Raw genomic sequence first — 14,089 nt, 5'->3', positions numbered from 1 at the left:
CCGGCCCGTCCCGGGTGAAGCCGCGGCGGGAGGCGGGGAGGGGAGGGCAGAGGGAGGGCCGGGTGCCCCGGGGGCTGCGGGGCGGCCGCCAGAGGTGCCGGCGCCGGGCGGGCAGCAGCAGGCAGGACACAGGGTACAGGACACAGGGCACGGTGCTGGGCACGGGGCACGGCGCTGGGCACGGACTCCCGGCGCCGCCCGCCCCGCCCCGCCGCTTCTGCCACAGCCCAAGTTCGGGGGTGCCTCTTCCTCCCACTTAAAGGACCGGACTCTTGCGAAGGAGTGTCGCCTTGGGTGCTTTAGAAAGCCTTCCTCCGCCAAGCGTAAGTAGAGCGGCCCGGGGCTGCGCCGCTCGGCCGGGCAGGGACGCGCCGCCGGCACAGGGACGCGCTGGGAGCCGGCCGGGGGGCGGGAGCTGCCCGGGACCTCTGCCCGTTCGCCGTGTCCCTCCGTGGGATGGGCGGCAGGGAAGGGCAGGGCGGGGCCGAGCCTGCTCATCCTACCGAGGAGGAGTCGAGGCAGGGGCCCTGCTGCGCTGAATCCTTCGCTGAGAGACCCTGGCGCGGGTGTCCCTCTGCTCCTGCCCCATCGAGGGAACCCTGTGCAGGCAGCGGCGCTCGCAGATGGGACGGTAACTGAGCCTGGTGTGGCAGGGAGAAGTGTCCAAGCCTCACCAAATACCTCAGAAGATGCAGTGGAGGACAAAGCAACAAGTATTAATATCCAGGATGGTTGTGTAGAGACGTGCAATATCTTCCTTAAGGAGCCACTCACATGTGAGCATTGATGTGCATTTCAAGCCGGTTTTGTACTTGGAGTAAAGTTAAGTCTCTATAAATATAAAGCAGAGCCAGAATTTCTTTGACGGTTGTAAGGTGGTGCTGCACAGAATGATGGAGCTCACGAGCATGACCCGAGGTGATTCTGGGGTTCCTTGAGGTGAGCCCTGAGTTATCTGGCCCATACAAACACCTTGTACTGATAATGGGGAGAACGGCCGGGTGGCGTCCCTGCATTGACCCGGTGTTGCCTCAGTGTTCTCATCTTTGGTCTGAGAGTTACCGAAACAGTTACTCACTTGTTCACTTAGGACTCACAACGGATGCAAAATACTGAGACGAATATTCTTAGGAAGGTATGAAACTTGATGAAGTAAAAATTTGCCAGAGTTATTAGCAAAAAAGTTGATTCATTTGTGTCTTTTTTTTTTTTTCCCTGTAGGCAAAAAGTATTTGGGTTCACTGCTGACTCACTGAAGAAATCATATAAACCTAGCATGTTATTAGAAATCCTTAGTGGGTTAGGTCTTTAGCACACTGACACAGATACGAAGAATGAATTGAACTGAGTAGTCAGAGATATTTAGAGGTATTTACCTCTTTTATTTAAAGGGAAATGAGAGAATCCTACTGGAACATTTTAGAATTAAACTAGAAAGAATTTAAATTGTTTCCATAGTACAAAAGTGTACTTTAAGGAGTTTGAACAGGGTCTCCCTTGCGGTTACTTTAACTTGCCTGAAGTCCTCTCAGACAGATCCTCAAACGTTGGAGTCCCTGCTTCTCTCTCTGCAGTGAAAAAGGGTCTTGAGCCTTTGAATGCCAGAAAGGCTCATCCTTCCTTTGTATGTCTGGGGCGGGGGGCGGGACACTCCTCACGGTGCAGTTTTTAGCTCTGTGTGGCTGATGGTAGTGGGCACCTGACAGCTCTGTCTCATTCATGCTTCACTCACTCGGGATGTAGGACTGTTGCCCTCATGCTCCACGGCTGTTCCGCAGTCCCCCGGTAGCTCCACACCCTTCACACCTTTCTGCTTTGCTGGTAAGTCGCTGTCTTTTCCTTCCCATGTACAACTCTAAGATGGCATTTGAGTATTCTTGGGGGAAAAAAGGGGTGGCTTTTTGTTCCTGTTTTTTGTCCTGCGGCTAATGGATCAGGGCAGGGGCTCCAGCAGGGAAGAGAGGAGTTTAACAGTGGGGTGTAGCTCTCCTCCTGGGCTCAGCCCTGCACTCCTTGCGCTTTTCCTTCACTCAGGCCAGACTTTCACTCAGAGGTCAAGTGGAGTCAAGAAGAAGTCAAAAGAAGTTTTGCCTGGGATTTAAGGAGGAGGCTCCATAGCAGTAAAGTAAGTTCAAGGTAATAACAAGATCAGTTAAGGAATTAATTTTTAACAAGTGTTTGAAATACAATGAGAGCGGTGATAGATGTGTCTGAAAATTGGACACTGGGAGCATGAAGAAAGGTGTTTTTCAAATCCTCATTTAAACAAGTTTATAAAATGAACTGTGAAACTTCTATTGTGATTTATGAAACACTCACCATTGTGCTTCATATTATGTACATGGCCAAATACCACTAAGTTTCACTGGAAATTGCAGTAGCTCATTCTGTGCCTGCACATCTGCCACTTTGTCTGGAATTACATGGCTGCAGATTTTCTGCAGGATGACTGCTTTTGTCTGATTTAAGTTAGCAAAGTTAAGAACTTGGTAGTGGTGGAGATGCCTTATTGGTGTAAAAACAAATTAAATATTGCAAGTTGTTTTAACAGTTTTTTTGTCATACTGCTTTATAAAATAGAGATAATTTTGAAGAAAAAAATCTAAATCCCAAGTTTTTAGACTGTCATGAGAAATTAAAGGAAACGGGGGCTGAATTTAAGAAATTGTATTCAGACAAGGGTATCTGTTAAGATTCTAAGTATTTGTTATAGGACATTTTTTGCATGAAACAATAAATACACCAAGTGTCATAATTGGTTATGTATGTAATACAACTGTGTACTTATTTGTGTGCATATGTGTATATAAAAACATAGACATGTACATGTTTGAGTAAATTTTAAAATATTAAAATGTCAGATTTTGCACACTTAGTGTACATAGTGATGAACTTCTTCAGTGACTTCATCAGAAATAAAAATAACTGGAAAGTTTGTTGATATCACATTATAATTATTCTTTTCATGCAAAGAGGTAGCAGCTTCTAAAATTAATTCTCACTTGCTTGTTCTGTTTGTGACATGCAAAGTATGTTTGTGCATGTACTAAACCTTTAATTAATAACACAACATTGATTCTTAAATGCCATGCCAATTTTTATGAATGTCCATTTTTCAGTGAGGTCTTAAAGGAAAGATTTTCTAATACAAGAAATACAATACAATAAAATACACCAAATAATACAAGACTCCCAGTGCTTATTAACTGATAGGAAGGTTCATGAAGTCCTTGCTTTTCATACCGTTGAATTAGATTATTTTCTGAGACAGATTCTCTGTCATTCCTTTGTGGGTATTCATGGACATCACGAAATGCAGATAAAGATGTTTCATTTCTTAATCTGCATTTTTTTTTCCAAGCACAAAAAGAAAAATGTCTCCTTTCACAATCCATATTGAAGATTAGGTCTTAACAGTTGCGTGTCTTTGTAGCAATGAAAGTAATACTACACAGTTGAATTTATGTAATACTACAAAAGCAAACTTGGGATTATTCTCAGCTAAAATATTGAGTTGTTTGAATTTAGACATAGATAGTGTTGAATTTAACAGGGAAAAATCATATATTCTCAGAGCTTTGTGAACCTTCTGTATTAATTTAATGTAATTTAATAATGATTTGTATCAAGGTACCCCTTTGCAGTTATTGGTGTGATTTTTGGATGAGTTACATTGATCTTAAGAATTGCTCACTGAAGAATGTATTGACATTGAAGAAAGGCACAGGACCTGGATTTCTGAGAACTCTCCAGCCAGTGGAGATATGTAACTTTGCATTGCCCTTGAAAATTATGTCCTTCCAGTATTTATGTGCTATGTACGGGATGTATTTGTGGTGAAGGCATCAGTTGCTGCAATTCATACTAAGATGTACACTGAGATTTTTCACCTCTGGGCAGTTAAGATGCTGTGAAGTATCTGTTCACAGTTTAAACACTTTCTTTTGCTGTGCAGGATAAATTTGCATACTCTAATATGCAGAAATAAATATTGTGACTAATGTTAGGACTACAATAGCTTTTTTATGTATATTCTCTGAGAAGTGCATTGTGTCATGTCTTTGGTGTCAATTAACTCAGCCTGGGCATTGCTGAACTACAGTAAAAAGAAAAATAATTCTTGAGTAGTATTAATGATTGGAGAATGATTAAATTGGATGGATTTATTATTTGGCATCTTTAAGTTTTAAAAATTGTTATTGTTTTTCTGTTAATCACTAGAGAAATCCTCAGAAATGCACAAAATGTCCTGTTTTCATTATAGACATCATTGCCTGCCCATGACCTGAGCTGTTTATTTTGTTTGATACAGATGGAAAAGAGAGAGTGAGGCAGAGAGTGTTGAGCAGAGAGGCACAATGTGAAGAATAGCAGAGAAAGGCAATACTGAACTTGGCTTTATGCTAAACTTCTTTAATCCATCAAATATCACATTATTTATTTTGCTTTTCCTACATTTTCCCACTCATAATGAAAACACGCCTGAACAACAGTTTAGTTTTGTTTAAAGCTGGAATTAAACTGGGTATATCTTCAAATGATTTTGAGTTGAAAAAATATATAAAATTAATTTGTTATTGCCTTAAAAATTGTTCCTTGTTTTAAGATTAAAAATACTTAACCATCCAAAATATTTTAAACCTTATAAAATTAAGATGGATGATTAAATTTTGAAGTAATATAAACAAATTAAGACTATAAAAATATTATAACAAAATTTATTCACCTTTTGTCTACTGTTTTAAGAGGAGAAAAAATACATTCTTCAAAAAGAATCTGAATATATTTTTTAAAAAACTTTTCAGGACAGGGAACATAAGTACATAAAATCAGTATTTCGTTGTTAGTATGATCATTTGTAGTTTATCATGTTTTGTTGGGAAAAGAATTCACTTATATTAAAGGGAATGCATTTTTGAAGAATATCAAAGATGTATTTTTAGAGGGAGTTTTTGTTAAATTAACTTGTGTGATAAAAAATGAATTAGTATACCAGGATTTATAGAACTGCAAAATACTAATGAGTGTGTTGTTGCTTTTTGTGTGAAAGTGTACTACTCTGCAGTTACAGGTATTTCAGTGCCTCACAGTAAAATCAAGTTGCAAAAAGTACCTTAAAGACACTTAGTTTATTTTGTTGCCTTAACTAAAAGTGTGGAAGAAGTTCAGGACAGACTTTGGAAGTACTTCTTTTGGCAAAACAGTGGCAGAATTGCTGGAAATTGCACTCATATAATGGTGAGAATAGTACACTTCTTCAGTGGTAAATTCCTAGCTGTAGTGATGAACACCTTTCTTTTCTCAGGAATTGTAAGACACCCAGGTGTTTGGATGTGAAGCATAAGCGTAGTAAGATGTAATTAAGTTATATATATAAAATATTCTGAGATTTTTAAACAAGAAGATAGTTACATTTCTGATAGTGGGGGTTTTTGTATGCAAATTATTAAATCTGAATTACAGTTACAACACAAGTTTTTCTGAAGGTATTGAAGTCAGCTCAAAGCAAAATTTTTTATTTTGTTTTTAGTTAAAAGTTGACATATAAAATATAGAAGTGAGTTCTTTAGGGGAATGAATTGTACTTCTTACATATATTCCAGTATTCTTGCATATAATCCAGTTAGGAACAGGCAAAGGATAACAGAAGTGATAGCAGGAGATTTTTCTTGTTTCTCAATTGGAGGAAGCTTGTGAGGAATCTGATATTAAAAAAAAAAGTCTTGCATTTTAAACCTTTCCAAATCAGCAATTGTGTCTCTGCCTAGAATTGGACATGGGAGGCCCATCATAGATGAATTGGTGGAAACTGCTGAGAATATATGCCAGTTACTTGTCACAGAAGTAAGGTCATAGGATGCAATTCTATTTGATTCCAAGAAAATATCTGTATATAGATGCTGGAATGACCTTGAGTTTGCTGTTTTTGTTTTTATTCTGTTTTGTTTTGTTTTAATGTTTTTTTGTTTTAACTACAGTAGTTACGGTAGCTACGGTTCAGTAACACCAACTGCCAGGACAGTAGGGGAAATGGCACAGAAACTTTTATACCATTCCTCTCAGGATTTGTCATTCTTCCCAATACTTCAAGTTACTGAAGTGTCTGAGACATTTTAGAAATAAACAAATTTGAACATGATTAGGCTTTGAGAACATGCTTGCTGAGTTGTACAGATTCCAGAATTCAGCTGTAGATTACGTAGGTTTTGAGTAATTTTGTGTTTGTATGGTTGAAAATAGCTGAAACCTATTACTGACTGCTGGAGTAAATAAGTTCTGATAACAGTAAAATTATTAGAGTTAGGCAAACTTTTCATCACACTCTGAATACCAGTGCATTTGCATTAACAGTAAGATTATTCTGTTTAATTGATCTGATTTCTACCTGTTCTTTTCTAAATATAAGCAGGAGCTTATATTAGTTAGAGCCATCTCAGACAGAGGAAACAGAAATAATGGATAGTTTAAATATTTAAATCTTGTAGAAATTCTAACTTACGAATCCCTCTTGCCAGTTGTGTATGGGCACTTAGGCCTGTCTGGGCTCTGTGAGAGCATTAAACATCTCCCTTCTGTGCTCACCAAAGACCATGTTTGTGTAGTCCCAGGTTATCTGGTTCTGCAAAAGCAAGTGCCCTTAGGAAATACCATTTGTTGAGGATCAATCTATTCTGCCCCAGCGTCGTGTAATTATGTTTTAACATTGCTCTGATTGCTCTGGTGTTCTAATTGCTCTGGTGTTCTTGTTGTAGGTTAGAAATCTGAAACAATGGGTGACTGGAGCTTTCTGGGGAGACTGTTAGAGAACGCGCAGGAGCACTCCACGGTTATTGGCAAGGTTTGGCTGACGGTACTGTTTATCTTCAGGATCCTGGTGCTGGGGGCTGCTGCTGAGGAGGTCTGGGGAGACGAGCAGTCGGACTTTACATGCAACACTCAGCAACCTGGTTGCGAAAATGTTTGCTATGACAAAGCCTTCCCCATTTCTCACATCCGCTTCTGGGTGCTGCAGATCATTTTTGTCTCCACTCCAACCCTCATCTACCTGGGCCATGTCCTGCACATTGTACGCATGGAGGAGAAGAGGAAAGAGAAAGAGGAGCTGAAAAAGAAGGGAAGCAGCAAAGATGGCAACTACCCAGTAGCAGCAGCATCTGGTGGTGGTGGTGGAGGAGGCAGCAATAACGTCAAAGATCAGCCTATTGTCAAAAGGGGGAAAGAGAAGCCCCCAATCCGTGATGAACGTGGTAGAATCCGTATGGGGGGTGCCTTGCTCCGTACCTATGTCTTCAATATCATATTCAAGACACTGTTCGAGGTGGGCTTCATTGTGGGCCAGTACTTCCTATATGGCTTCGAGCTAAAGCCAGTCTACCAGTGCAGCCGCTCACCTTGTCCACACACTGTGGACTGCTTCATCTCAAGGCCCACCGAGAAGACCATCTTCATCATCTTCATGTTGGTGGTGGCCTCAGTCTCCCTGCTGCTGAACATGCTCGAGATATATCACTTGGGGTGGAAGAAGCTTAAGCAGGGCATGACAAGCCAGTACATCCTAGAGATGCCTGTCGCAACGATGACGCCGGTTATGGTAACAGGCGAGTCCAAACCTGTGTCCCTGCCGCCACCAGCACCTCCTGTGGTGGTCACGGCCGCCACGCCGGCCCCCGTTCTGCCTGACACCCGTGCTGTCACCCCGCTGCTGGCCCCAGTGACCATGGCATCGTACTACGCTACAGCTGCTCCGAGACCACGGCCCCCCTCCAACACGACGTCCATGGCGAGCTACCCTGCTGCTCCACAAGTCCCTGAGGAGAGGCACCGCGCCGTGACTCCCACTCCCATCTCCACGCCCGTCACCATCCCGACCCCCATCCCCACGCCCACGCCGGCCGTCATCAACTACTTCAACAGCAGCAGCCGTGCCCTGCCATCCGAGCAGAACTGGGTCAACATGGCAGCGGAGCACCAGGGCAAGGTTTCCTCCAGCTCCGCAGGCTCCTCTACCCCCAGCAGCGTCCGGCATCCCCTTCCCGAGCAGGAAGAGCCCCTGGAGCAGCTACTCCCACCCCCGGCCGTGCTGCCCATCGCCGCGGCCAACAGCGGCAGCAGCACCAGCCTGAGCGGGGCGAGCGGCGGCAAGTGGGATGTGGAGGGCGAGGTGGAGCTGTCGGGGGCGCGGCCCGTCTCGGCTGCCTGCACCACGGTGGAGATGCACGAGCCCCCGCTGCTCGTAGACACGCGGCGCTTGAGCAGGGCCAGTAAGTCGAGCAGCTGCAGAGCCCGGTCCGACGACCTGGCCGTGTAAGGCGGGCGGCCGCGCTGGGGGAGCAGGTGCTGCAAGGAAGGCGCAGTGGGCAGGGCGGCTGCCCGGGGAGGCCAGGCCTGGCGTGGGTGAGAAGGCCTGGGCTTCAAACTTAGACGCTTGCTGTTTTTGCACTCTGTGAGTTGTAGTGGGGGAAATTATCAACATTTTCTAATAGGTCAGGGGTGACCGAAGCGCAGCCCGTGGGCCGGGAGACCAGTCCCGCTTTCCTTCATGTTCACGGCAGATCTCGAGGGCAGCCGCAGGGGAGGCCTGCGCAGATACCGGGGCAGTGGTAGCTGATCCGTGCCCCGAGGCCGGCGTTCATCCCAGAAAGTGCTGATGTCCCTAGTGCCCATGCACCTGGCCGGCATCTCCCTCCTGCCCTTACCTTCACTTCAGCTCTTTCCCAGAAGCTTTACATGAGCAGATGCAATGACTTCCTTTCTTCCTCTTGAATCCTACATAGCCCTATGGCAAACATCAGGGGGGTGTATTGCCTCTTGGCACCCGTTGTGTCTACGGACCAACTTGCCTTATTAAAGGTAACTCAGTTTCTTCCATATTGCATGATTTAATGAAGCCTTCGTGTTCATGGCAAATCACCCATGCGGTCCTCGGCCAGGCAAAGTTTAGGGAACCCCTGGAATAGATTTTTGAGGTTCTTCTTTCCGTAATTTATTTTTTTTTTTTAACTCTTGACCTGTTAGGAAGTGTTTGGTTTGACCTTCTATCCAGTGTTTGCCAACCATGATCACACCATGTTTATAAGCCTGCAAATATGTTTGAGCATGTTTGACTATAATTTTAGCTGACTTCTTAAATTGCTTACAGGAGGACAGGAATTCAAACCACACCTCAGAAATTATTGCACAGAACAATTTCTCTTCAGAAAGCAAGGATTATCATTTCAATACACCATGGCCCCATACATTGCCTGTGAACAAACAATTAGGAAAAAGTACGGCTCTGCATTTAGACTATTAGATATCAGCTTAAGTTTGTTGGAAAAATGCTTTTTAGAAGTAAACTTGGGTGCTTATTTTTAAGTATATGAACATTTTGAGAATAATCTGTAGGTTTAAAGTTATTTGACTGTGTACTTAATAATTTTAGTTTGATCTTTGATCTTACAAGAAAATGTAAGAGGAAAGGAACTTACTAATGGTGAAATTCCCAAAGCAACATTATTTCCTGTTGTGTACTGTTTAACATCAATCTGTAGTGTCTTTAGGTCAGTGAAAACAGACTTAGATAATATTGTATTGCAGAAAAGGTGGCTAAAATATCTGGGCAACCTGGTGGCTAAAGGGTCTATCCTGATCCGACTGAAGTCACTTTGAGAATTTCCATTCAATTTAACAAGGAGCAAGATTTGGGAATGGATCTCGCAGGCCTTATTCAAGCAAGACTAGCATTCACATGAAGTTTTGGGAGCCAGAAGAAATTTAGATTTTGGGCCTTAGAAAAGACATTGAAATCCTGCTTTTGAAAAATGTGTGTGCCCCTTAAAATGGGTGAAGGAAAATACTGGGGTTTTTTTGTAACGTGCAGCTTTCCTTTCAGCAGGCTCTGTCCCTTATTCCCTCTTTAACAAGATGTTAGAATTCTGCATGCCTGAATAGGCTCAGGAGAGTTTTGGTACAGAAGGAATACAGAATTAGGCCAAGCTTCTGTTCTAAGCAAAATCCAGAAGAACTAAAGCATGGAGTCAGTCCTGTTGCTGCTATAAATCGAAAGTACTGTAACTGGAAAAGAGCAATCAAACACACTGGGACAGCCCTTTACATCTTCAAAGTGTTTGGCCTGGCAGTGCAGTCCTTACTCAGGCAGAGCAGGGTCAACCTGTAGCAAATAGTTAACATTACTGGTTATTTCTGCTGTTAAATGTTTTCCTGAGTGTGCTTATTTTATTCAACGGTCAAAATATATTCCCACTACTCAAGATTAAACATTTTTACTGCTTTCTGAGTAGTCACAAAGAGCTTCTCATGATCAGAAGCGCTGTTCTGCAGCCTTTGGGCATGTTGTCTCATGACTTCCTTGTCCTGCTTGTGTTGAACCAGGTGAGGAGAAGTCCTTCTGCTGCCGTGGATCTTAAGGGCAGCCACTGCATTAAAAGTCAATGTGTAGTAGCACAATACAGATATTTATTATTAGGTATTCAGCTTCAGGCATGCTCTCATGGGTTTTCTGTGTTATAAGCCATAAAAATGCTTTCTGCAAGAAAACTAAAAGCCAAGTTCTGCTTTTCATTGTATCCCTGCAACTATGCTGAACATAGACTAAAGTTGATGAAGTTGCCTGGATGTAAGCAAAGGCAGAGATTCAGATTCAAAATTTTTAGATTTACTAGCATCTATAGTAGCAGTTTTGTAAGTTTTGATAAATGCCAATTAACTACATAGCTGAAATAATGCAATATATGCATCTCTGTATTTTAGTACATCGGAGTTTATGGACTGCATTTTCCTTTGTTTTATGCTTCTGAAGAATGAAGTCAGAGTCTTTCTGGAGTGTATTTATATAAACCAGACCACCTGGAATGTGTGCTTTTTTATATCTCTTCCTGAGAGCAAGACTTATGTTGTTTGATTGGGCTCTGCATCTTGCAGCCCTTACTTTAGGACTACCCTCACAGAGTGTGTCCTGCAGGATTGCATCCATATTGTATATAAAAAATAGTAAGAGAGATACATTTATCTTATGATCAACTAAGATCTAGGCTGACCTTTTCAAGTTAATGTGTGTGGTTAGACCTGCAGAAAGCTTTTGTGGAATATATGGTATTTTCAGCCAGAGTAACTACTGGAAAGCTCTAAAAGATGGTTTTTCCTGTTAGGTGAAGCTCGGGGGGAGAAATATAACTCTATTGCAACCCCTAAGAGAAGTCTGAGAGAGCAGCCTCTGCATCCAGGCAGTCCTTGTCTGAGAAAGCAAAGCTACAACTCACAGGTTGCGCTTTTAAGATCAGCTTAAGTTCCATCACGTAACTATGCAGCGTCAAGCCTCTTCATTGCCTACAGTTTCATTTGGAGTAACTGTTTCTTCATTTGAGCCCAGGTAACTGTTTCAGCAGAACTCCTCCATAGTGCTTGCAATTGCTCGTAGTTGCTGCATCACATCTGGATTCAGATTTGTTGAAAGAAAATTCTTACTGGTGTGGCCTGTTTTGGGGACTTCAATTTTTACTAAGGAATGATCACTGAATTCAACATCCCATGAATCGAGTGCCAAATTTTATGCAGAATTTTGCAGTTCTAGAAAATATGTACAAACACCCACTGACTTGCACAATAGAGCCTATTGGCAAAAATTATCTTCTGATTTCTAAGTCATTGATCTTTCACATAACTTAATTACAAAGTTTCATGGGAACTGGTAGTGATACCCTGATTTAGCTCGATCACATGGGTATTCAAGCCACAATTCTGAAAGACCTCAAGTGCACAGCAAAGATGAAACCTGTAGGTAAGTTATGGCAAAAGCAGAACAGAATCATGCCTGATATTAAGCAGACTGAAAAAAAAACCCCACTAATTTTTGCTCTTTGAGTAGAATAATTGTGGAAAAACTTCTCTCTCTTACTTGAAGTTAAAAAATATGCTGAGATAAACTGTGGAAAAAAAAACCTGAAAAAAGATACTCTTTGAACAAGTTACCAGGTGTATGATGTACTACTCTTTTTGCAGTATGTTTGTTGTTCAGCAAGGCACTCAGAGCTAATTAAATGTCTGACATTTTGCAGCTCTTAAGATTATTATCTGGTATGACTACATAAGTGTAGGATTAGTAAAATAATAAAAGCAAGCTTTAAAAATCAGATCACTGTTTAGGTCCCTTTTTGGTTAGGTGTGGCACCTCCTCAGCTGCTACAAACTGTTGTATTCCACTGAGTTCTTGTGAGTGACAGCAGTCTGCAGGAGCAGGGTGTTGAGCCCCCAGGTCTTTTTGTTTTAAACAGACACTAACACCATGGATTGAACAGGCTGGATTTTTTTTTTAATCCCAAATGTTTTACTTTGATTTTTCTTGTGAAAAGTGTGCTCTTGTAATTCTGATTTTCTGAAGTTTACATTCAGTTTTTGATTTCAGATTGCACATTTGGATGAAATAAACTGCTTTCTAAGTTTACATTTGTATAAGAAGTAAAAGAATGACTCTGCCAATGTGTTAAACATGAGAGAAATGTCTTACTATAACACAGGAACTCTTCAGACATAAGGCAGTACCATTAAATTTAACCTGATAACTGATGCATATCAGCTTTCTCTGTATAATTCAAATATGGGTGTTGGATATTTAGGGAGCACACCATGGAAAAAATATTTTTCATAATGAACTCAATTATTGCCAAATAAACTAAGGTTCACTGTTGTTCATGTGCCTTCCTGTGTGTTTAGAGCTTCAATGACAAAGATTAGCTGTGACATATGTCCTTCACAAGCTAAATTTACAGCCTGGTTTAAAATTCCAAAGTTCTTGTGAATAAGCACTGCACTGTTACACTGTAGAAGATTTTACAAAAAATAAATGTTTTGCTTTCTAGGCAAAAATACAGTTCTGAGCCTGCAAATACAATTTAATGCAAGTTATTTTAACTTTTGCAAATAAGACCATTAAAGACAATGGGACTATTTGCATAAACGAAAACCACTGATGTGATAAAGAAATTGTAGATTTGCAATTTAAGTTTGCTGTAAGATTCCAATCTAATTCTAGAGTTTTCAGTTCTTGAAGAGTTATGCAAGATGTGTGAGCATATTTTAAGGTGGAGATTACATTGCTATTTGCCCTGCCACTGTTTCTCACAGTTAAAGGGTTCTAAAACATAAGAAAGCTTACTCAGAACTTTCTTGCTGCTTTCTGGATGTTTGTCTTTTACGTGACAGAATCTGACAAAAAACATAGAAAGTTTTCTGGGCAGTAGTAACAATAAAACCAGCAAACAGTTAAAAGTACTGTCTTCAGAGAAGTGCCTTGTATATTAAATTCTGTAAGAAGCAACTTGATGTAAACGTTAATTTACCTCATATGTTTACAAAATCGTGACTAAATAAACTTTTTGTACCACAGCATTGTCTCTTCTAGATTATATTTTCATGGTTGTGCTTTTAAAATACTAATGTGACAGAACAGTTAGCTCTGTCCCTGTATTCACTTACACTGCTGCTTCCCTCTATCCTGTGAAATGGTCACCGAACTGCATCTCTAGGAAAACTGGATGCTGAAACCTGTCTCTGTGCAGAACTCCCAGTGGCTTCAAAGGAGGGTCACAGTCCAGAAGACACATGGGAACAAGACCCACTTGAGCATGTGCAAAGGTGAAACTCTGAGTACCTTGACATCAGTGGGAGGTCTGCTGCTGCCTTCCACCAAATCCAGGTTTCACTCTTGGCTCCTGCTTTGGCACGGGAGTCACTGTTCATCTCATGCAGTGTGGCATTAGCAGTGACTCCCACCTTTCACCCACTGCTGACTTTGGTTGATCCATCTATGCTGTGCCATGAGACTGTTAGCTATAAATGCATGAAGGATTTTAGTGCAGGGGAAGCAGATCCTTACTGTAAATAATGTGGGGTGTCCACTGCATTTGCAGTTTGCTGATTTGCCCCTTATAGGAACATTCACAGTTTAGCATGCAGAAGTGTAACACAATTCTGCACTGAAAATGTGCAGTGTACTAAAGTCAGTAATGTAATATAATGTCAGTCTAGGCACTGTATAGTCCTGTGAAGAGGCCAGGACCAGATTTCCGAGAAGTTTTACTTGTGGAAGGCAGCA

At 41.7% G+C, this 14,089-nt stretch overlaps 1 protein-coding gene across 4 annotated transcripts; it reads left to right on the top strand.

Annotated features, from left to right (window-relative positions):
- Positions 1 to 151: 151 nt before the first annotated feature.
- On the top strand, positions 152 to 13,380 carry GJA3 (gap junction protein alpha 3). Of its 4 annotated transcripts, XM_079311503.1 has the most exons (4): positions 152 to 323; positions 1,744 to 1,821; positions 2,035 to 2,136; positions 6,753 to 13,380. In XM_079311503.1, exon 4 carries the CDS (start codon positions 6,770 to 6,772, stop codon positions 8,306 to 8,308), a length of 1,539 nt encoding a protein of 512 aa, XP_079167629.1. In that variant the 5' UTR covers positions 152 to 323; positions 1,744 to 1,821; positions 2,035 to 2,136; positions 6,753 to 6,769; the 3' UTR covers positions 8,309 to 13,380. The 4 variants fall into 4 exon arrangements, with proteins under 4 accessions (XP_079167629.1, XP_079167631.1, XP_079167630.1 ...); XM_079311505.1 differs by lacking the exon at positions 2,035 to 2,136; XM_079311504.1 differs by lacking the exon at positions 152 to 323 and having other exon boundaries at positions 1,677 to 1,821; positions 2,035 to 2,125.
- Positions 13,381 to 14,089: the final 709 nt, after the last annotated feature.

This window comes from Erithacus rubecula, assembly GCF_903797595.1.
Source record: "Erithacus rubecula genome assembly, chromosome: 1".
In the NCBI taxonomy this organism is placed as follows: domain Eukaryota; kingdom Metazoa; phylum Chordata; class Aves; order Passeriformes; family Muscicapidae; genus Erithacus; species Erithacus rubecula.
This window is presented reverse-complemented; position numbering and strand designations above follow the sequence as displayed.